A 24682-nucleotide genomic window follows, 5' to 3' on the forward strand; every position below is an offset into this window, starting at 1 on the left:
ACCTGGGAAAAAAAAATCTGAGCCCTGTTCTCCTGGTCTTCTTTCCCAAGCAGCCACCTAAGGGGGGGCCTCTTTGTGCGCTGCCTGGAAGGAGATCCCATTTAGATAAACACACAGGGCCCAGGCTGTTGTCCCCAGGGTAGCACAGACTCTCCATTCGCTCTGCAAGCCTCAATTCAAACTGGAGTGGACAGCCATTCCTGGAGAGAGCCCCCTCCCGTGGAGTTTAGGGAGGTGCAGGTGTCTCCCACAAGCACCTCTCAATGTCCGTGACTCGAGCCTGGAGTCATATAGGAGGATGCGGCCCTGGCCTCCACCAACGTCTCTTATGTAATTTAAAGCTGCGGTCTGTGAGCATCCCCATCGGTCTTATTTAGCCATGCTGTTCAGACAGACCTCCAGGACTGCTGGTGTCTCCAGGAAAGCCGGGCTGTCACCACTGACCTGGTGGAACAGAGTCCCCTTCTCTTTCTGGATCATTTTATACTGCTGGCTCGCTCTCTCCGGGGCCTGAAGCTGGGGACCAACTTTTTTTTTTTTTTTTTTTTTTGTGGTACTGGGGTTCCCGGGAGCCCTTCTACCTCTGGGCTACACTCCCAGACCTATTTTTATACTTTTTTATTTGGAAACAGGGTCTCTTAAGCCAGCGCGGCTGACTTCGAACCTGCTTGATCCTCCTGTCTCCGCCTCCCAAGCGCGGGGATTACAAGCGTGCGCCACCACGCCCTGCGTGGGGACCGACTTTCTGTGGAGTCATAAAGGCATATCCTTCTCAGCCTGCTCAGCCCCAGCATTGAGCTAACTTGTTGATGTTCTGAGCCCAGCCACAGAAGCAGACCTGCGTTCCAGGCCAGAGCAGGAAGTTAAGCCTGCCCTGAGAACAATGGTTGTGTGTTTGGAGAAAGGTTCTCAGAATCGAAAGCAACTCCAGGGAGCCAACGGAAGCCACCATCTGATCTGTCCAGGGGTTCCTCAGACAGCAGATGGGCAGTGAGATGTTTGTCAACAGCAGCGATACACAGTCTTTCCAGGGAGAGAAGAGGCTGTGCTCTTGCAGAAGAGAGGCCTGTTGACGTGGAAGTGGAGTTCGTTAGGGGGTTGAAAACGGAAGCATGTGTCTCCAGCAGTTCTAACTCCTCAGAAACTGCTGAAGGAGCAGGGCGTGGTGGCACATGCTTGTGATCCTAGTACTTAGGAGGCAGAGACAGGAGGATCACAGGTTCTAGGCCAGCCTCAGCTACGTAGTGAGGCCCTCTGCAACTCAGTGAGACCTTGTTTCAAAATAAAGAATAAAAACTAAGTCTGGGGGTATAGCTTGGAGGTAGAATGCCCCTGGGTTCATTCCCCAGTACTGCAACAAACAAAAAACAAACATACAAAAACTGAAGGAAAACCTCCTCGCCTCTGTCTCCGCCTCATAGGGCCTTCTGGATCTCAGCTGCTCAGTTATGACGTGAGACTGTAGCTAGTTTGAGCATTATCCTTTGGACATTTTATGGAATCAGAGAATGTTTGACATAATTAGTCATCTGAGGAATCCAGATTTTATTGCCTGCCCTGCCGAGGCTTTGGAGCTGGGCAAACCTGAGTTTGCCGCTTGGACCTGTCATCTGGTCACTGGGCACGTTGTCTGCCACCCCGCGCCTCAGGGTCTTTGTCCAGCGCTTCCTGGTAGAGTTCTGTGAGAGTCAGATCAGATGACGTGTGGAAACGCCTGGCACAGGGCTCGGCAGAGAGCCAGCAGCACCCAAAAGGTCCTCCGTGAAGGATTCCCCCAGGTGAGGAGTGCTTAGTGCCACGCAGCCACTCCTGGCTGAACACCAGCCTGACTCCCCCACCCGGGGCCACTGTCCCCTCAACATTAGGATGGGCTTTCCGTCCACCCCGCTGGATGACAGCCCCAGGGCCACCCTGTCTTCCTTGTCAGTCATCAGTGCTTAGTGAAGGGAAAGGGGCCTGTCTCCTGCCGTGGCAATGGTGGGACAGAGGAGGACACGGACCAGGGCGAAGGCTCTGGTGGAGGCCGTGGCCTGGGCGTTATCCAAGAGGCGCACTCAGGAACACTTTCTGGGCTTGTGGATTACACAAGTTGTTCGTTTGGTTTAAGTCGCATTACACAAGCAGACCAAACCTAACCAACTGAAAATGTGAAAATGTGCACACACACCCCACATCCACCCTATTCCAAACAGGCGAAAACATCACATAATTGTCTTGGTCTTATATGTAGATCTGTTCTTTTTAGATTCTTTCACTTTGGAGGGAAATTATTTTTTACTTTTGCAGTGCTGAGGCTTGAACCCAGGGCCTTGTGCATACTAGGCAAATGCTCTACCTCCAGGCTACATCCCCCAGACCCAGAGGAAAACTCCTGAAGGCCATCTTTTAAAGTGCTTCTAATTGGTACACCTCTGATTATTAGTTTTTGACTTTTAAAGGAGACTGAAAAAAAAATCTTCAAACATATGTCCAATGAATTTTGCTATGATATAAATAACAAAAACATTCTCAATTCCTACAGACTACCTGCAGTTAGCTTTGTTCCATCTATAGAGGAAAATGAGCCCTTCTTTTCCGGAGTTCAGAGCCCCATAATTTTGTGTTCCTGTTGAGCGTGAACAGTTTTTTTAAGCCCATATAAGGAAGCTAACTTCAGAGCAATTAAATACTTAAGAACCAGAATAGAACGTAGTCATCTTTATAACAAATGTACACTTTGAGTTTTGGCACAATGCAACAATGCCCAAAGGCTTGTGTGTAAATCAGGGCTTTATCCCTTGATTAATATATTAAATGCACTAGGAAATTTTTTTTTTTCAGAGAGTCTCATTTAGAACTTAAGGCAGTCTCTTCCCACTAGCCAAATTATGGAGCCAACCAAGGTGTCCATCAGCCGATGAATGGATTCTAAATTGTGGGATATTCACACCATGCAATTCTCAGCAATCAAGAAGAACGAAATAATGTCATTTGCAGAAAAATGGATGGACCTGGAGACCATTGTGTTAAGTGAGATTAGTCAGTCACAGAAAGTGAAAGGCCATATGTTTTCTCTTACATGCCCAAGTTAGGGAGGAATCGGGATCTAAGAGGGACCATAGGTGATGGAGAAGAAACCCCGGTGGAGCCAGGGCGGTGGTACCCGGGTGGAATGGGGGAGAGAGAGGGAGGATGAATGAAGGAGCCAGTCCCACTATGTGAGGATGCCGATGCCAGTCTCAGTATCCTATCCAGGAATGGGGAGACTGGGGAGGGGGCCCCGGGAAAGCCCACCAAGTGCTGTGTGCATGTATTTACTGTACATGAGCTACATTACGCTGTCAGACTATATAATACACCAACAAATGTATAAAAATAAAATGTCAAAAAGACACTCTCTTCAATTGTGTATTAAATTTTATATAATGCTGGTTTTGAAAATGGTTTTTCAATTCCAGGTGACTCTTGGTTTATTTTATTCTTTCTTGTGTGGTTAAATTATTCTTGGCTTCGGGGGAAAGCACACATTCCAGTTACCCTTCTACTTCCCCGCCAGTCCTTGTGTGAGGGAGTCCCTTTCCATGAGGACCTTGGCAGGTCTAAGCCAGCGTGTGTGTTTTGGCAGTGCCGACCAGCAAAGCACAGTTCTCCCTGAACCCGCTGTGCCTTCTAGAAGATGTATTTTGAATGCCAAGATACTCACATTTTTCACATTTAATTTACTACTGTCTGCAAGTCGTTATCATGCTGAAATTCTTGATACACCCATTGAGTCTGAAGAGCCTGAGAGAATTATGATCTGGTATGTTCTGAAAAGAGTTTACCTTTTCAAACGATGCCCTTAGCTTTTTCTAATGTCCTCAGAAGGAAAAAAAAATTGTTTGCCATTACTTGAGAAAAAGATGGAGTGCTCACTGACCTGGTTTCTGTGGCCACAGTGTGTTGGCCACGCCCGTGCGCCCGTGTGTTTTGAAGCCTCCTGGGCGCCTCTGTCTTCACAGCCCTTCTCTGCCCAAATTCTTTTCCTTTTTCCTTTACCATGTGGGCCAGAAGAGACCCTTGAATCATCGGGCCCTGGGGAACACAAGCCTCCATTCCAGGGTCTTTGGGGTACTATGTTTCTCCCCCGCCTTTCTTTCTCTTTCTCTCTCTCTTTTGTGGTGCTAGAAACTGAACCCTGGGACATTCTACCTCAGATATTCTACACTACCAGCCATATTTTATTTTTTATTTGGAGATAGTCACACGAAGTTGCTGAGGCTGGCCTTCAACTGCGATCCTCCTGTCTCAGCCTCCTAAGTACAGGGATTACAGAGGTGCAACCACACGCCCAGCCGGGAGGTGCTATGTTTCTGACTTTAGTCCCCACGATGGCTTCCCACCCTGTTGGCCTCGCCACCCTTGACTGCCTTCTTAACATTTCTGGTGGATATTTCGAGGCTGTGTTTACCGGCCAAGCCACAACATTCTCCTCTGTGAGGCGTTGATAAAATAATTGAAATTTCATAGCCAAAAAAAGAGAATGGAAAGTAGATGCTACAGAATCAATTTTGGAGACACTGTCAGGAACCATTGGAGCATAGTGAAGATGTCCCATGTTGATTGGCAAATAATTCATAAGAAAGACTTGTAGAAATAAGTCATGAATAATATGGTTGAGGCATTTGATGTTGAAATAGCAGAAATTACTTCGTTCCTGTGAATATTTTTGTGTGTGGTGCTCCGACCCAGCCTTTTTTATTTTTTATTTTGAGACTAGGTCTCGCTAAGTAGCTGAGGGTCTTGTTAAATTGCTGAGGCCAGCCTCAAACCTGTGATCCTTCTGGCTCAGCCTCCCAAGTACGAGGTGGGATTAAAAGCCTATGCCACTGCACCCTGCTTTTTTCCTATATTTCAATATCACTTCTTTCCACATTTAATTGAAAACAGTACTTCTAGAAAGATATATCTATTTTTATAACATCATTGGATTCATCTGTATATTCAGCTTCTTACTGATTTGCTTAATAAAAATGTGAGGTTTTTGTCTTTGTTATTGGTTCTCTGTCCTGGGACTTGGCTAACCTGTATGACTCCCTAGAAATGAAGGCTTTACTACATCACTCACTAGCTTTTTGATTAAGTTTAGACTCGCCCGAGTGTTTTAAGAGTAAACAGTCTTATCACACTATTCCAGTTTCTTCATCAGAGAACCAAGGGTGATTTCCGGGCCGAGGTTTACTAACTGAAATCCAGGAGAAATAAATACTTGTCCTGTCTGTCCACTCATCCATGAACTCAAAGCCAGGTTCCTTAATTTGAAATTGCACAGATGTGTGTCAAAAGGCACCCATAAATCCGAGAACCACATCCGTCTTGTATCAGGCCCAGAGGACTTCTCAAGAATATGCACTTTGACACAGTTTCCCCCATCTGATCTTCATAGAACTTTTTTTTTTTTTTTTTCCGGATCTGGGGATGGAACCCAGGAGCATTCGACCTCCAAGCTACACCCCCTGCCCTATTTTTTATTCTTTATTTGGAAACAGGAGTTGCAAAGAGCTTCACTAAGTAGCAGCTGAGGCTGTCCTTGAACCGCGATCCTCCGGTCTCAGCCTCCTGAATGCTGGGATTACAAGCGTGCGCTACCACTCCCGGCTTCATAGAACTATCTTACAGGGTATTTGTGGCCGAGGATTCTGTAAAAAAGAAAAAAAAAGTATCATGCTTATGAGAAATGTTTCTCTGTGTTCAAAATATGTAAGTGCCTCAAACCCAAAGCCACTGAGCCCTGAAAGCCACCCTGTGTCCTGTTCCCCTGAAACAGCAGCAGAGCCTTGCAGCAGAGAAACAAAGCTGGTCTTATCCTTCCTCTTCGTGGCTCCCCTGGCAGGCTGGGAGGCACCTGGAGTGAAAACCAGGCTGCTAGTGATATAATAAGCGCTTTTGAAATGTTTCTCTTGGGTGGCCCCTCAATAGGAGACAGCTTGAGAAATGAACGAAAATGGATGGGAAAGACATCGAGGGCTGGCGCTTGGTAACACCGCAGACCCCGGCCAGGGCGCCCATCGCAGGCGTGTGGACTGTCTGCATGTTAGCTTCTTTATAACCTGGATCCAAGCCATCAAAAGGCTTCTTGGCCTACAGTACCATCTTACAGCTTTAGCCAGCAATGCTTTCTTGTCTTTCCCTAAAATTGGGGTTAAAAAAAAAAAAAAGACGAGGATGAACTGTAATTCCTTTAACTTTAAGCTCGCCGTTGGGCAATGCGCTCCTGTAGCCGCAAAGGAAAGCTCCAGGACTTTTTCGTTCTGCAGATCTGGAGCCCTGTGTCCCTCAAACAACTCCCCACCCCGCTCCACCCCGCGCGCACGCGCACACACTAGACACCATGCTGCTTTCGGTTTTTATGAATTTGTGCTCTGCTGTCTTTTCACAACACATATTTGTTCCTGAGGCTCCTCATTCGACGCAATTTGGACTGATGGTGCCCTGAAAAAGGGAGGAACAATGTGTAATTTTCACAGTGGTTTTTGTAAAACAGAGGACCCAGTATATACTCACCAGGAGGTGCAGTTCTAATTAACTTCTCTTTTGGCATCGGTATTTAAAATATGTTAAAGATGTCTTGCATGGTTAGCTAAGGAATTCGACGGAGGAAAGCAGATCCAAGCTTTAAAATTAGATCCGTTGCTGCCCGTGTGGGACAGAATCTATTCTCGACTGTCCAGTCTCCAGGCAGACCTGTGAGCCCTGTTTCTTCTTTTAAGTGATGTTTGATGTCTGCCAGATCGTTGGCTCTTTGTCTCAAAAACAGACTTACTGTCCTTTGGTATTTTAATATGTTTTGTTTTGAGCACTAACATTATTGCCCATCAGTTAGGACACAGTGCATTTAACGAGCACACAGTCGGGGGGGATCACTCCGAGTGCCCCCACGCTGGGGAAGGGTCACACCGGGTGTTCACGGCCTGCTTCTTGCTGTCTGACACCCCTGTGGATTTACTTTTCAATCATAGCTGACTTAGCTTTTCTGTTTTAAAAGGCTTTTATATCAGTATTGGTATTAGGTCACTGCAGGCAGGCTGTGCACGTTACTAAATCCAGTTTATAACTGGGCAGGACTTGACATCAGAGGTGTAATCTACAGCCATGCGTTCCCCGTCCGTCCACACCTGCCTTGGGCGCCCCTGCCGCTCCCCAGGAGCGGTGGTGATACCTGGGCAAAGGTGGGGATTATTGCAGTGCGATGGCTGGACGCTCCGCTGCAGAGAAGGCTCCACACCTAGGGGCTTAGGCCAGCCCAGAGCTGCGCCAGGATGAATTAGCAACAGACCATGCTGAATCCGGAGCATCCTTCTCCTACCCAGATGTCGGAACCACCACACAGGGGCAGCAGAAGTGACAGGTGGAGCAGCCCCAGAGGATTTAAATTTTCAGATACTCTGGAAGCACCAAGTCAGAAAAAGCCAGCCTCCGTCAGTACTTTCGCACTCTTGGCCCGTGTCTAACAGCACCCGAGGGCTAAGGCAGAGAAGCAACGAGCCCGCTCACGACGATGTAACGCATTCGCCAGGCAAGATGGATCCCCCTGCAAGCGGCCCTGTCTCTGTGTGACTGTCACGTGACCGGCTTGGGCGCGCTCGGCTGTGCTGTTTAACACGCATTTAAGACTTCTTGGTCAGGAGAACATCACTTTCAATTTCCCATTTTCTTTTATACACTTTTCCCCGTCGTGGGCCTCTTGTTAGTGGGTACGCATTTATGACATTTTGAAGATGTCAACACTTAGAGTGACCTTTTTTTTTTTTTAAATAAAAATGTTTTCTCTAATTGGTTTTAGAATTTTGACCCTACTTTGTAGTAGTTTTTAGTTTAAAAGACTGAGTTATCATGGTCTCATCATGGAAATTATTTATTTATTTATTTATTTTATTTATTTTTTGGTGATACTGGGGATTGAACCCTTTTACCTCCGGGCTACACTCCCAGACCTATTTTTATATTTTTTATTTGGAAACAGGGTCTCTTAAGCCAGCAAGGCTGGCTTCGAACCTGTGCGATCCTCCTGTCTCCGCCTCCCAAGCGCGGGGATTACAAGCCTGCGCCACCACGCCCGGCTCATGGGGATTTTTTATATGTAAAATATTCATTTCTTCATCCAGCAGGTCTGTAGCAGAGCTGACTCTGCTTCTTGCTGTTCTGGTCACCAAGCAGCCAAGGCCCCGTGTCCTGGTAGAGTGTACATTCTAGCAGAGAAGAAAAATCAGAAGATGTGTTGTTTGGGTTATTAGAGAGTAATAAGTCAAAGTGAAAAATAAGAAATGGGATGGGATAGAGGGCAGGTGTGTAGGCACGAATCAGAGTTTTGAATAGGGCGGTCAGGGTCAGCCCTGTGGCACTCTGACACTTGAGCAAAGATGAAAACAAGGCAAAGAAATGATCCATGAAGATTTCTGGGAAGAATCCGAACCTGGGAAGAGTCTGTGCAAAGGCCCTGGGGCAGAAGTGTGCCTGGTGTGCATAGACAGGAGCTGATGGGCTCTTGCAGACTGAGCAAGAAGAAGAGTTTTGAGTAGCAACTCAGACACTGGCAGTGTGTGGCAGATCACCAGGGGCCGTTTCCTTCTCCATTGTTAGTCCTTTGCTTTAACTCTGAGTGAGGGGAGTTTGACTAGAGCACTGGACATGATCTGATTTAGTGAAGATGACTGTTTCTGCTAGAGGTAGCTTGAGAAGCAATTTGAAAATTATTTATGTTATAGGTCAGATGGTAATCCTAAGTGCCAGAGTCAAAGGTAGGCAGAGAAATTCAAGGACAATGCCATAAAAATATGTCTTCTAGGTACTGAAAAACGTGAATTCATTTGAGAAGAGTAGCATTACCAGGAACGTTTGTGGGTGTGTATGTGAATATTCAGGACTGCCAGGCTTTCTAGGTAGGGGGTAGAGGATGCTGATGCTTTGAACTTTCCAGGTGAACCTGATTTCTAGAGTTTCCTTGGATCGGTGATATCCTGGAATTAACTCTCTAATAAATTCTGGCATATAATCTATCAAATCTACCAAGCAGAAGCATCTTAATTTTCAGGACAATGGTTTATTAGCACCAAAGAGATTTTTATGGTTTTTTTTCTAGTTTATCAATTATAAAGACTCCACTTTTTTTTTTCCTGTATTCATTTTCTTACTCCTCAATTTCCCATCAGAAGATAGAAAATATAAGAGAAAGTATAAATTCTATTTTATAGTGGTTAGAATATAGAAAGGTTTAAAAATACTCAAGAAGAGTTTTATTGCTTCCAAGAGAAATATCATGGAAGTTGTTTCAACTAAAAATGATGCAAAATGGTTAACAATGATTCAGCAAGATGGAGGGTGGCCTGTGTGTGTGGCACTTTATGTCTTTTTACTTCATTCAATTCGTACTACCATTCTTATAGATATTTAATATTATTCCATTGTTAGATGGGAAATCCTGTACCCAGGAGGGCCATGTAACTTTCCTGGGATAGGTAACCCATGTTGTCTTCATTCCAGGCTGTTCCCAGACATAACCATATACATTTTTATACCCAGCCGTAATAGCTCCATCCATTGAAAATGATGTAGAAGTTAGATTTCCCACCATCTTTCTTTATGATTAAATACATTTTTTGTAGTGTGTGACTTTCTCTCCCCACCCCTAATTGACCATTTGTTTTAGCAGATTACCAGTATTTCTGGAAATGCTTTTCTGCATTTTATATTTTTGTTGTTGTAAAATAGACATAAGGTAAATATTTTTAACCGTTTTATAGTGTGGTAGTCAATACATTTACACTGTTGTTCACCATCCATCCACAGAACTCTTCATCATCACAAACAAAAGTCTGTTCCTATTAAACACTAACTCTACACTCCCCACCCCCACAGCCCTTGGCAACTTCTGTTCTCACTTTCTGACTCTGTGGGTCTGCCTTTTGTACTTTTATTATATACTAATTTGTACATTTCTTTTCTCTAAGCCTATGTGCTTTTATTTATCTGAGCTTTCCAGATTCTAAAATGGGAAACTCTAAAATGAGGGTAAATAACTAAGCATTTGATTGAAGTCTAACCTCTTTGCAGATACACAAACATTTAGCTGGTGTCTACTCTCCCAACTCACTCTCATGAGTTATTAAACAAAACAATTGAAAATATTTTAGTCCATTTTCTGTGGTTATTACAGAATACTTGAGACTGAGAAACATACAAAGAAAAGACATTTATTTGGCTCACGGTTCTGGGTGCCTGGTAGTTCAGGAACGTGGCACCAGCATCTGCTTAGCTTCTGGTGAGGGCCTTGTGCTGCATTTTAACATGGCAGAAAAGCAGAAGGACACGTGGGTGTGGGCAGAAGAGACAAAGCCTGAGCTCTGGAGAAAGGCGTCGATCTGCGCTGAGGTCCTAATCACCTGTTAAAGGCCCCACTTCCCAACACTGCCACATGGCCATCACACTTGTACAGGAGTTTCTCAAGGGTTGAATCATGTTCATACCAGAGAAAAAGAATAATTGGGAGGTTTTCTAAAGACACCTTTCTTCTTAAAGGGCCCTAAACACTGGGTCCACACTTATATTTGTCCCATGTTTAATTTTTAAGCAGTTTGTATAGCTGAGCATGGTGGCACATGCCTGTAGTTCCAGTATTTGGTAGACTTAGTAGGATCACAGGTTTGTGGCCAGCCTCAGCAACTTAGTGAGACTCTGCAACTTAGTGAAACTCTGTTTCAAAGAGGGTAGAATGCCTCTGGATTCCAGTACCAAAACCAAACCAAACAAAAACATTTGTATAAAAATCATTTGAAGCCGGGTGTGGTGGCACACGTTTATAATCCCAGTATTTGGGAGGCCGAGACAGGACGATCGTGGTTCGCAGACAACCTCAACTACTACTTAGTGAAGAAGCCCTTTGCAACTCAACGAGACCCTGTTTAAAAAATAAAGAATAACCCTGTTTAAAAAATAAAGAATAAAGCCGGGCGTGGTGGCGCACGCTTGTAATCCCCGCGCTTGGGAGGTAGAGACAGGAGGATCATGCAGGTTCAAAGCCAGCCGCGCTGGTGTAAGAGACCCTGTTTCAAAAATATAAAATAGGTCTGGGAGTGTGGCCCGGAGGTAGAAGGGCTTCCAGGAACCCCAGTGCCACAAAAAAAAAAAAAACAATAAAATACCTATTTTCCATCTTTCTTTGAAACAATAATTTTGGAGGCCACGTGTATGACATCGGGTGGTTTTTCAGAAAACTCAGGTTCACGGGGCTGAATGCACATCCGAGTCTTGGTTGGACCAGGAGGGAGCCCAGGACAGAAGCGCCAGGCTAGGCAGACCCGCGAGGGAGCCGAGCGTCGTCCCTGCAGGAAGCGGCGTCAGGCTCTGCCTGAGTGGCCCGGATCTGGTTTATACACCCCTTACTCATTCTTTGTGTGATATTTTATTCCCTACGTACTAGATGCAGTCCCAGGATGCAAGAAAGACTTTTTTGGGGGTGAATTTTAGAATTGTTTCTCCCTCTGCTTCTAAAAGCAATGAAAAGACAAGGAGCTGCAGGAGGGCTTGATCAGAGAAACCCTCCGTGGTGTGGAGCTGGGCGCTCCCTTGCAGGGCTGTTTTTTTCTTTTGCTCACTGCCTACCAGGTTTACAGGAAAGTAGTAGAAATCCTACACACACACACACACACACACACACACAGAGTCTGTACAAGTTCCAGAAACACGGGAAAAAGGGCACTCTGTCCCAAGGACGCCTTGATTATCCCGTCGCTGAATCCCAGCGCAGGAGCTGAAAGGGCCCATTCTCCCCTGTCCCGGAGCCTGGGACTCTGAAACCCAATCTGCAGTGTGTTTAACGAGCGGGTGTTCTGAACGCTGGGGCTCAGGGCTGGGGAACAAGGAGACAGTGTGTCTCTGCGGCCAGGGCGGCCGCCCCTTGAGCCCAGCGAGGAGGAAGAATCGCTGCATTTGTGGGCAGAACCCATGGCAGGCCTAAACATTTAGCCACGTTCTCCCAGAATGGATGCCTTGTTCTGCCCCGAGTTTGGGTTTAGAGTTTTAGTTCCTATCAACGGTGATTTCACAGTTTCCTGTCGAGGGGACCGTCCAGTCTGCTGGTCAGCTATGGAGGCATTTTCCTCCTCCCTCCTCTCCTTCCTCTTTTCCTTCCTCCTCCTCCCTCCTCTACTTCCTCCTCTTCCTCTTCTTCCCTTTTCTTTTTCCTCCTCCCTGTCCTTCTCCTCTTCCTCCTTACCCTGTAGAGCTTCCTGTGTTCAGAATACCCTTCTCAGGGCTCAGTATATACTGACTCATTTAATCCTCCTGACAACCCCGCAGATGGTCTGATCATTGTGCCTGCTTTACAGGAGAAGAAACTGAGGCCCAAAGGGTAGCTAGCCTCAGGCCAGTGTGCCCCGGGCGCTCTGATGTCCTCGGTGTGGGAACACAGCAGAGTCACAGGTATGCAGATCCCTCTGCCCATGGCTGAGGCTCCAGGCCCGTCGCATCTGACCACAAGTGTCTTTATTTACACAGACGTTATCGCTGGCGTCTCATAGAGTGAGCGCAGGAGAGGCAGTCTGGCTTCTCAGGTGTGGTCATGCCTGACTGGTCCATGACAGACTGTATTTATGACGACCCCATAGACCACAGTGGAGCTGAGAAATCCTAATGGCCGGTGACCTCGTAGCCACGGCACAGTCCTCACGTGTCTGGGGACGCGGGTGTCAACACACCTGCTGCACTATCAGTTGGATACAAGGACGGCACATCCCTTATGTACAGCACGTAATGCTTGGTGGTGATAAACAGCTGTGCTACTGAACTGTGAATTTACCATAGAGCACTTTTTATCATTATTTGAGTGTACCTCTACTTATATATATTAAAAAAAAATCTCTGTAAAATGGCTTGTTACCGGGTGTGGTGGCGCACGCTTGGAATCCCGGCCTTGGGGAGGCTGAGACCAGAGGATCGTGGTTTGCGGATCCTCGCTACTTAGTGAGGCCCTTTGCAGCTCAGTGAGACCTTGTTTTAAAAAATAAATAATACCTTAAAAATAAGCTCCTAAACTGGGCGTGGTGGCACACGCTTGTAATTCCCGCGCTTGGGAGGCGGAGGCAGGAGGATGGCGCAGGTTCTAAGCCAGCCACACTGGCTTAAGAGACCCTGTTTCCAAAAATAAAATAGATCTGGGAGTGTAGCCCTGAGGAAGAAGGGCTTCCAGGAACCCCAGTACCACAAAAAAAGCTCCTAAAAATAGGGCTGGGGGTGCACCTCAAAGGTTCAATGTCCCTGGGTTCCATCCCTGCTACCGCAAAAATAAAATTAAAAAATGGCGCGCCGCGTGACACCAGTGGTAATCCCCGCATCTTCTGTTACTGCCGGTTTTGATTGCGTCATTTTCTCCTAAGCTTGATTTAATCTTCTGTCGTGTAAGTTCACCATGACCCGAGGGGCAATAGGCTATACCACACGCGCGCGCGCACAGGTACGCGCACATGCGGTGTATTCTTTGTGTACAGCGGATCATATTATATGGATTTGAGCTCACTCCGCGATGTTTCCAGGTTCGTGACGAAATCACCTACGGACACACTTCTCAGAATGTCTTTCTGATTGTGGAAGGCACAGCTGTATTCAGGAAGTTCTATGCCCTTCTGATATTTTTATCTTCTGCTTTCTACTCTCCTAACTTTTAGAATCTTCATTTCTTGTCTTCCGTATTTTTCTATTCTGTAAGATACTCTCTGGCCCTTTTCAAGCTGGAACGTTCTGGAAATTTCCCCCATCTTGTTCTTGGATAATCTCCTCTCCTCTGGGCTCTTTGCGTAGAAGGCAGGAGCTCTTGCACTGAGGTGCTCGATTCCCGGCACCTGCTCCACTCCCCCGCATCTTTTCTTGTGCCTCGATCTCCTAGGAGAGTGTCAGCCTCACTGTCAAACTCTCCTGGTGAAGTTTCTATTTCTGCTACACTGCGTTTGTATTTCTAAGCTCCTCGTTAATCAAATATTCCTTTTTATAATCTTCTGGGTTTGTTTTTAAGTTATAAGCTTTCAGCTTTAGGTGCAAATTACAGTGTTTCCAAAAATAATTTTTATCACACCCTGCATTGTCAGAAACACCTGGCTGCTCCCATTTCTGGCCTTTGGGGGAGTTTTGCATAATTTGATTGTTTCTATTGCTGACTCTCCTCTTAATTAGGTCTCCACTTCCTTCTCTGTCATCTCTCAGAATTCGGAGCCGTCTCTCACCTGCTGTCTGCTCTTTTTCTCTTTCTAGGAACCCATTCTTTCTCCATCCTCCGCTGTCTCTTTAGCGGGTGTCTGCAGATGAGCTGCGTGCATTCGATCTGCTATTTTTAGCCACAGTCTGACATTCTTTTCCTAGTTTACATCGAGCCCAGGCTGGCGGTGGCCTTGTGCGAAATCCTTCTAGGAAAAGCAGTCATCTGCAGACAGCTCCGTGGGCTCCTGTGGAATCTCTCAGACTGTGCTGTCCTGGGACGTCTGCCTTGACAGCTCTTTGCCACCAGTGGGATGGGGCTGGTGGTAGGAAGCGTCGGCCTGAGGGAAGGAAGGGATGTCCTGGTGGCACCGCAAGGACCTTGGGTGACTCCAGAGCCTGGGATCCGGCCCCTTCCAACTCTCTGGGCTCCAAGGGTCTCAAAAGAAATGGCATTTTATAGGGAGAACTTCAGCTGTGGAGCAGTGCCCACATCTAGAGCAACAAGGGTAAAAGGATGGGGAAAGTCATTGGTCCACCATAATCGGTCTATCTGCTGGCTCCACTGGACTCTTGAGGGCTAGGAACTCTGAGGGTCAGTTTGTTGCGTTGCTCTGAGTCTGCTCATCGGTACTAGTTTGTCATCATCTTTCTATCTGAAAGGGACAGTGTGAAGTGACTGCACTTTTTCTGCCCACACGTGGTCAAGGGCTGGGATCGGGTGCCCTGGAGTGGCTGTGTTCATTCCCTAGGGCCGACATGACAAGACTCCATTTGCTGGTGGCTTCCAACAACAGACATGTATTACCTCATCATTCTGGAGGCGGGAAGTCCCAACTCAAGATGTCCACGGCCATGTTGCCCCTGAGACTCCAGGTAAAGTCCTTCGCGGCCCTGTCCAGCTTCAGGTGGTGGCCCTCAGCCCTGGGCCTGCAGCTGCAGGCCTCGCCTCTGCCCGCTGTGCCCCGAGTTTCTATTGGTATGTCTCCTCCACATCTCCAATTAGAGGGACACCAGTGGTGTTGAGTTAGGGCCTCGTCTTCTCTTGAGGACACCTGTGTAGATTCTCTTTCCCAGTAAGGTCACGTGCACAGGTACCGGGGTTAAGATGTGAACGTAGGTTTTTCAAAATGCATGTCAGCCCCTCGCAGAGGGTTGTGTGTGTTGCTGTGGTCAAGTCTTAGGGTTGGTATTTATCCAAGATGGAAATCAAAACAAGAGGCCACAGAGACACCGGCAGCCCGGCCTGAGGTCTGCATGTCACGTGGCAGCAACTTGTGGACGAATCTGGCGGTTTGCTACTTAAAGCTCTCCCAGCTAGGTCCCAGGCCTTCAACACTTGAAACTGAGGAACATTCCAGATCTAAACCATACCAGGTTGTAAGAAAATCTGTGACCATGTAATGCTCTAAGACCAGACAGGTGAAGGGTTAGTGGGTTACAGAAGCTTGCACAATATTCTAAAGGGTATTAATGATCAGAAAAGAGAAGACATTCCCTTCTGCTAGATGAGAGGGCGCCCTGGTCGTCATGGTTACGCTAATCCCAACACAGGAAAACATGCTTCTAGAAATGACCTCTGAAACCTCAGCAGATGCAAATTTTGAAAATCTGGTCAAACATTAGCATTATATATTTCTGTCTAGGGGGTAATTTCTGAAAGACAGAACTTTGACCTGATCAAGTAGGGGATTAATTTTCTCAGCTCCTTGAGGAGCTCAGGAAAGGGGAGGGAGGATATGCTCCCAATCTACAAAAGAAGTATGTCTTTATTCTCTTAGAAGTGAAAAAAATGTTTCTGCATAAAACTTTATGCACTACAAATCGCCTGAAGGCACAGCATTAGTTTCAAGGCTCAATGAAGGGAAGCAGCCTTGACTCGTGGTTGGCCAGAGCTCGAAGCTGGCCCTTGAGCGTGCACCACATTTAGCGTGCTGTGCTCTCTCCCCAGATGGTCCCCAAGAACGTCGGCCTCTGCCTAAATTCAATTTTGCAGGACCCAGTGAAAAGCCAGTTTGAGGTGGAGAAAGCAACAGAGACACCCAGTTTGCAGCTGGCCAGTTTGTTTGTGCAGTGTATTAAAATTCAGATACTTCTTAGAGCATGATTAAGAGAAGCCAATAAAGAAAAAGTGATAATAAACTCGATTATGTATTTTGCTAATTGTTGGTTGGTTCTTCAAAATAAAGCTTTATGATCCCAGTCTTCTTGTCAGGAGGCGCTTCTGGGCTCTTGCAGTCAAGATGGCGGTGTATGGGGTCTGCTGAGCGCAATGTTTCCTTTTTTTTTTTTTTTTGTGGTACTGGGGTGGAACCCAAAGGCTTTCTACCTCCGGGCTATACTCCCATACCTAACTTTTTTATTATTAGGAATCAGGGTCTCACTAAGTTGCTGAGAGCCTCACTAAGTAGCTGAGGCTGGCTTCGAACCTGTGCGATCCTCCTGTCTCAGCCTCCCAAGCGCGGGGATTACAAGCGTGCGCCACCACGCCCGGCTGGGCGCACCGTTTCTTAAAGGCAATAGAAGCCCTAGAGATCTGCCCCCATCCCCAAGACACACATTTAAGAAAACTGGGGACATGGAAGAAAACATTTATCTGCCATCAGGCCTCTTTTATATTAAACCATTGCTTCACATACAGGTTTTGAAATGCCGCCTAGATAACTCGATTTCTCTTTCTCACGTACGATAGTTTGAGCAGTCAGAACAGTGCGTGTGCATGTGTGTGCGTGCACGTGTGTTGAACTGGTTTACTCTGAGAAATTATGTTTTCACCTAATTCCTCCCATTGTCTTCTTTGTGTTCCGCCAGCTTAATCTATTCTGTTGCTGCCTTTTCCCCATCAAAGTTTATTGAGTGGTTTACAACCTTTCTTCAAATCAACAGAGAGCTAGTCCATGTGTAGCTTTGAGTGCCAGCCGCGGCGTCCAGTGCAAAGCCTGCCTGCCTCAACGTGTAATTTGTGGTGACTTCTCAGCATGTTCACTTTATGCCTTTCACCAGGCACATATAAAGGGCTCTTTATGCTGAGAAGTTTCAGCAACGAATCGGTGCACACGTAAGGCTCTGCCCCTCCTCACCCCTGGCAAGGCCTTATCCCGCTGTGTTTCCCTAAGATCTAGTAGATTTCCTTCCTTCCTTCCTTCCTTCCTTCCTTCCTTCCTTCCTTCCTTCCTCTCTTCCTTTGTATGCCTGTGTGGTGTTACTGGGAATCGCACTCATGGGGTTTCACCTCCAGCCCTATTTCATGGGGTTTCACCGCCAACCCTGTTTTTAAATTTGAAACAGGGTCTTGCTAAATTAGCCTGTCTTGCTTCAAACCTATGATCTTCCTTTTTCAGTCTTTCAGGATGCTGGAATTAGAGGCATATGCCACCAGGCTCAGCTTTTGTTTTCTTATTCTTAAAACTAGTGTTAGCCAGGCGTGGTGGTGCACGCTTGTAATCCCAGCATTCAGGAGGCTGAGACAAAAGGATCTGGGTTCGCGGACAGCCTCAGCTACTTAGTGAGGCCCTTTGCAACTCAGTGAGACCCTGTTTCAAATTAAAGAATAAAAACTAGGGCTAGGGATGTAACTTGGAGGTAAAATGCCCCTGGGTTCCATCCCAGTCCTGAAAAAAAAATAATAATGATAATAAAAGAAAACCAAACAAAAAATATAACTAGTGTTCACAGAATGTATTATGAGTAAACCTTCTTTGGTTGTTTCTTGATGTGAGCTCTATTTCCCAGTTACTTTTCCCCACTTTTATTCTGTATTCTTTATTGTGACATCATAATAGGTAATATAAAATAGAGCATTTTTCCACTCTTAGTTATACCGCGCGGTGACATTCAGTACCCGCACTCTGCCATGTGAGCATCCCCGTCGTCCAGCTCCAGAACGTTTTCCTTTTCCGCAACTGAAACTCTGTTCCTATTAAACGCTCCCTCCCCAAGCTCCCTCCCCAGCCCCAGTGACCTCCAAAATACTTCTGTGTCTATGAATTTGTCCTGTCTAGATACCTCATTTAAGTGGAATTGTTTAGTATTTGGCTTGTGACTGCCATATTTCACTTAGCACAGTGTCTTTGATGTTATCTGTGTGCCAGAATTTTCTTTCTTTCTTTTTTATTTTTTGCAGTACTGGGGGTGGAACCCAGGAGCATTCTACCTTTGAGCTACACCCCCAGCCCTATTTTTTTATTCCTTTATCTTGAAACAGGGTCTCACTGAGTTGCAAAGGGCTTAATAGATGAGCCTGTCTGCGAACCATGGTCCTCCTGTCTCAGCCTCCCAAATGCCAGGATTATAAGCGTGAGCCACCAATACTTGGCTTCCTTTTTTAAAAAAATGGTACTGGGGATCAAACCCAGAAGCAGTCTACCTCTGAGTTACACCTCCAACCCCTTGTGTTTTCTCTTTGGGAATAGGGCCTCATTAAGTTGCTGAGGCTGGCCTTGAATCTGCAATCCTCCTATCTCAGCCTCCCAAGTACTAGGATTACAGGCAATGTGCCACCATACCCAGCTTCCTTCCTTTTTAAGGCTGTAGGGTTTCCGTTGTATGTTGCTGTGGTTTGGATGTGGTTTGTCCCCCAAGGGCTCATGTGTCTGAGGTTGGGCCTCAGTGTGGCGGTGTTGAAGTGGTAGGTCTTTAAGAGGTGGAGCCTATTGGGACATCCTCAGGTCACTGGGTGCTCCTGTCCTCAGAAGGGGTTAAGGTGGTTTTTAAGAAACCCCTGAGTTAGTTTTCATGAGAGGGTTGTTGTAAGAGAACAAGTCTACCACCCCCTGGCCTCTCTGACTTCCTTCCTGTCTTATACCAGGATCTCTCGGTCCTGTACCCACTCCCGCCACTGCGATGCTGGCCACCATTTGGCTTTTGCAAAAGCCAGCCTGTGTTGGTGCCACGATGCCCTTGAGCCTCTGGAACTGTGAGCCACACGTTCCTCTCTCATCTTCAAGTTACTCAGACACAAGTATTTCCTGACAGTAATGGAAAACTAACTGATAAATGCGCAGATACCGCACTTTATCCATTCTTCTGTTGATGGACATTTGGGTTGCTTCCAGCTTTGGGCTCTTGCTAGTGACGCTGCTGTGACCACGGGTTCAGATGTCTCTTCAGTAGCACACTTGGAGTCTGTTTTCATGCTATACCCAGAAGTAGACTTCTTGGATCACGCGATGATTCCGTGTTTAATCTTTAGAGAAACCACCAGGCCGTTTTCCAAGTTGACTGAGCCATTTTATAGTCTGAGATGTGATTTATAGCCGAGTAACTTTCAGGAGTTCAAGAGCTCATTAGAAAGAAGCACAAAGATCAGATATTGATGCAGGAAGTCTAATAAAGGAAGAATAACTTTTCTTAAAGAATAAAGAGGAAACTCCTCATGCCTCCCTTCTCTGAGATACTTTCTCTGAAGCAGAATTTTGCCCTGGAGGCATTGATGCACCCTGATGGTTCTATCTCACTTTCTAAAAGAAAAGGCAGTAGGGTCCCCAAACGCGTCATGGCATCAGAGCGTCTGAAGGCATTTTAGGCTGAGCGGCCTGGCGGGTGCTGAGATGTTGTTCATGCTGAGTCCAAGGAGCCCATTCAAGTTCCATTTAGCCATGAAATTGTCAAGTGGTGGGTGTATTTAAGCCTTTAGATGTGCTTTCTAGTGATGCTGTGTGCTAGGTTTCTTCAAACCCCTAAACGGAGCCAACATTCACAGAGGGGTTTATATAATGCCGTATAGACATCTATTTTATAGATGAATTTTAGGAACTATAAAGCTATCATTCAGACTCCCAAGTTGTTGTCTCTCCGTTAAAAAAAAATAACAGCATGGAAAAGTCCTTTTGATAGACATTTGTACAAAGTAATAAATTTTTGAAAAAAATCTTAGGAATCGAGACTGGGTTTGTGACTTACTAGCTAGGATCCAAGCATCTATTTCAGAACCCTCATTCTGCAGGAAGCTGGTTACTTGCCATGCTCTTCTCTAGCAGGACACATGTTGCCTTCGCCACACTTGGGTACAGCTTCTAAGGCTCAACCCAGCCTGTGCTTTGACCAAGATCTGCTCAACATGGTCACAAAAGCCTCTCTTTGGAAAGGACTCAGTTTTCAAGTTCATTCTCTCTTGCGTCTCCTACGAAGTGCTTAGTTTAATGCCCTGTCCATAAAGGCATCCGTTGTGTATCGATTTTTCTTTCCTGCTTCTTTAGATTTCCAGCGTTGAGCTGTAAAGTCTAATTTGTCAGACTCTGTGAATCTAGACGAAGTTATCAAATGCCTTTAGTTCCAGGAATTCTTTGAGAAATGGGAGTGCCTGCCAGCTGGGTAGATAATTGGTGGTTCAGTTTTGTTACAGATACACAGTGTTGAGAATTGTGAGAAAGGAAGATTGTGAAGTTGGAATTTGGTGCTCCCTTCAAAAATGAACTTACGGTGCAGGAGTTCTTCCACAAAGTTTTTATTCTCTGGTCTGTTTCTAGGATATTCTTATTCATATTTGCAGATGTTAATGGAATTTCTGGGGTAAGAGGAGGTCCCAGAATAAGTAGCTGTATATAAGCTAACCATGTTGCTGATGTGAGAAGTTGAACCCAAATCAGGGGCCGGCCTAGCTGGAGAATTCCTACAGGCACGTAGTATGTCTGCAGCAGAGCAGACTGCTGTGCCAAAATGGTGGGAAATGAGATGAGCCACCAGTAATCCATGCTGGCTTGTCATATCATCCTCTGGATGGGATGGGAAGGGGAGGCAATCTGATAGGAAGGAGTGGAGGTTACTGGTAGTCACAGGTTATTCCCACCCTCCGCACATAAAACGACTCTTCCCATGATCCTGGGGCCAGGCCTTCAAGGTCTATAGCATGATGGTTGGAGATTGTCTGGGAAAATGTTGTACACCTTTGGGTTGCTGGGCGTATATTCTGGATCACAGTGAGGATAGCCGTGGGAGCATGAAGTGGTAGGTGTTATTAAAACATTTGTATTCCGCCGGGCGTGGGAGTGCACGCTTGTAATCCCCGCACTTGGGAGGCGGAGACAGGATCGCGCTGGTTCAAAGCCAGCCGCGCTGGCTTAAGAGACCCTGTTTCAAAATTTTAAAAAAGTATAAAAATGGGTCTGGAAGTGTAGCCTGGAGGTAGAAGGGTTTCCAGGAACCCCAGTACCACCAAAAAAAAAAAAAAAAAAAGTGTGTATTCCCAGTAGGTGGAAGGCCGAACCAGGAGGATCAGAGGTTTGTGCCCAGCCTCAGCAACTTAGTGAGATCTTGTTTTAAAGTAAAAGATAATAAGACTGGGGAGTGGCTCAGAGATAGAATGCTCCTGGGTTCCATCCCCAGTTCACACACACACACACACACACACACACGCTCGCACACATAGTGTGTAGTATTGAACACTTAAACATCTTTCTTGGCTTCCTTGGTCAGGCTGGGCTGGGTGAAGGGCCATATCTCTCGCTCTGTCAGGCAGCCTCTGGTGTTTCTGAAGCGCTCTGCTCTTCTCAGAGAGAAGAAAGTATAAACCAGTAAGCAGAGATAGCATTGTCTTTGAGACATTTTCCTTTCTATGCTGGAACTGCTTGGTGGGTTTGATCCACTTACCGTGCACCATTAGACATCGGCCAGGTAGTGAGGAGAAACCACAGCATGTGATCTGAAGCTTTCTAGGGTAGAAATTGGGTCCTTATGTTTAAAATTCCCTTTCCCTAGAGAGCCAGTATATAGAAAAGGCATAAGTGGCGTTGGTGCTGACGTGCATGAGAGGAAGACATTGAATGTCAGGTACTTTGCGAGGCAAATGGGGATATAAACATAAGGCCTAAAGTTAATTGAGGACACAGTCTCAATTGGGACTACTTAGCTTTATTCATTTGCTCATTCAGTCCACACAATTGGTTGGTCTTTAGGCACCGGGGATGCAAGGCTGAATGAAATGTGGCCTCTGCTTCAGTGTGGGCATGATGTGGACGGGGATCTCTGCCAAGTGCTACCGGAACTGAGAGAAGAACCCCAAAGAGTCATAAATGCTGTGGGGTAGGAGAGGCACCGTGACATGACTTCACTTAAAAAGGCCTCAGGCCATGACTTGAAAATTTATGTCCACACAAAACCTGCACACAAATATTGATAGTATCTTTGGTCATAACTTCCACAATTTGGAAGCACCCGGGGTGTCCTTCAATAGCTGAATGTGGAAAGCAGCTGTGGACATCAAGACAGCAGAAGGTCATTCAGCCATCAAATGAAATGACCATCGAGCCACCCGGAGGGACACGGGAACCTGCAGTGCGTATAAGTAAGAGAAGCCAGTCTGAAAGGCTGCAGGCTGTACGATTGCACCCACGTGCCATTCTAGAAAAGGACAACCTTAGAGACAGTAACACGACCAGTGGCTGCAGGAATTCAGAGGGACGGATAGGTAGAGCACGGGGGCTTCCTAGGGTAATACTCTCGTGTTGTTTTGTTTCATTTTGGTGCTGGGAATGGAACCCAGGGGCATTCTAACTCCGTCCTACTTCCCCTCACCTGATTTTTGGTTTGGAAACAGGGTCTCACCAAGTCATAAATCCTGAGGCTGTCCTCAAACCTGCAATCCTCCTCTCTCAGCCTCCCAAGTACCAGGATTACAAGAGTGCACCATCACACTCAGCTATAGGGTGAAACTATTCTATATGATACTGTAATGGTGGACTCATGTCTCTCTATCCAGTGGTCAATACCCTAGAACTTCAGCACAGAGTGGACCCTAGAGCCTAGAGCCTTTGGGTGATAGTAACGTCTAGTATTGGGTCAACAATGATAACATAGACAGGCATGGTAGCACACACTCTTAATCCCAGTACTTGGGAGGATGAGACAGTAGGATTGCAGTTTCGAAGCCAACCTCAGCAACTTAATAAGACCCTGTTACAAAACAAAAAATAGAGTTGGCAGTGTAGCTTGGGGTAGAATGCTCCTGGATTCAATCCTAAGTAACGTGCACATATGCGCACGCGCACACACACAGTAACAAATGTGCCACATTACTATGAGACATTAACAATAAAGAACACTATGTATGAATGTGTCTGATGGGGAGAGGGCTCTTTGTAATTTCTGCCCAATTTTTGGTAAACCTAAAGCTCCTCTAAAAAACAAAGTCTATTATTAAAAAAGGAAAGGTGGTGTGCCTGGAGTTGGGGTGGGGAGAAGATGTCAGAGAGATTTTTGTCTAAGTTTGTACCAAGGGATCAGGACAAAGACGGGAGTGGGGCTGGCGCACGGGGCGTCTTAGCAGTGGGTGGGGTGTGCACGACCTACAGACTCGAGTTGCCGTAACGGAGGAGCCGAGGCTCGTTTCGGAGGCTTAACTCTGATTGTTTCTGTTCACAGCAACGAGCTCCGGGCAAGGTGCTCCTGGATGCCGTTTGCAACCACCTCAACCTCGTGGAGGGCGACTATTTTGGCCTTGAGTTTCCTGACCACAAAAAGATCACGGTAGGAGACATAGTAGATGCTAAATTAATGTTGCTATTTTACTGTCTGTTCTTCTTGGGGTGGGTGGGGAGATAAACTGTTACCTCTCCCTGGCCATGCAAAAGCAATAGAGGGAAAATACCTGGAAAGCCCTCATTGATATTTAAATATGTGTGCATTTGTATATGTTTTTGATTAAAAAATTTGTGCATAGACATGTACAAAAACATGTATCTTTGAAATACATAGATGTGCGTAAATGGTGTGCAAGCGAAACCCTTCATTCTCAGCACGATGGCTCTTCTTCCTCTCTTCCTTCATCCCATAGTTCCGGTGTAATTTACAGCTTCCATTATACATGATCATTACTTTGGTTTTTTAGTTTTTCAATTGCTATTACAAATGATGCCATGGTAAACATATTAATTAAAGGTTGCTATGGTTCGAATTCAAAGGCCTGGCATTGCCCAATCAGTAGGTCCAACCATCTTGTTTTTTTTCTTTTTTCTTTTTTTTTTTTTTTTGGTGGTAGTGGGGTTCCTGGAAGCCCTTCTACCTCTGGGCTACACTCCCAGACCTATTTTATACTTTTTTATTTTTGAAAACAGGGTCTCTTAAGCCAGCGCGGCTGGCTTCAAACCTGCGCGATCCTCCTGTCTCCGCCTCCCAAGTGCGGGGATTACAAGCGTGCGCCACCATGCCCGGCTAGGTCCAGCCATCTTAAAGTTGCTAAATATGTCAAAATGTCCTTTTGATTTTTGCAGTACTGGGGATAGAACCTAAGGGCATTCTACCTCCAAGCTACACCCCCAGTCCTATTTTATTCTTTATTTTAAAACAGGGTCTCATTGAGTTGCAAAGGGCCTAAGTATCTGAGACTGTCCATGAACCGCAATCCTTCTGTCTCAGCCTCCCAAATGCTGGGATTACAAAGCGTGCGTCACCACGCCCGGCTCCAAATTGTCCTTTGAAGAGGTTTTACCACCAGGCATGATGTTACATGCCTGTAATCCCAGTACTTGGGAGGCTGAGAGAGGAGGAT

General features: G+C 46.2%; 1 protein-coding gene across 5 annotated transcripts in view; it reads left to right on the forward strand.

The window, feature by feature from the left end:
- FARP1 (FERM, ARH/RhoGEF and pleckstrin domain protein 1) overlaps window positions 1-24682 on the forward strand; it is a gene marked incomplete at both ends in the record, with an annotated part of 238806 nt that overhangs the window by 111123 nt on the left and 103001 nt on the right. For 4 of the 5 annotated variants that reach the window (XM_080690176.1, XM_080690177.1, XM_080690179.1 and 1 more), the window contains one exon: window positions 23557-23661. In XM_080690176.1, coding sequence (XP_080546302.1) covers window positions 23557-23661 — 105 coding nt within the window. The remainder of the gene's footprint in view (window positions 1-23556; window positions 23662-24682) is intronic. The other variant, XM_080690178.1, reaches the window with a different exon arrangement.

The sequence above is a fragment of the Muscardinus avellanarius genome (genome assembly GCF_963383645.1).
Source record: "Muscardinus avellanarius genome assembly, chromosome: 2".
In the NCBI taxonomy this organism is placed as follows: domain Eukaryota; kingdom Metazoa; phylum Chordata; class Mammalia; order Rodentia; family Gliridae; genus Muscardinus; species Muscardinus avellanarius.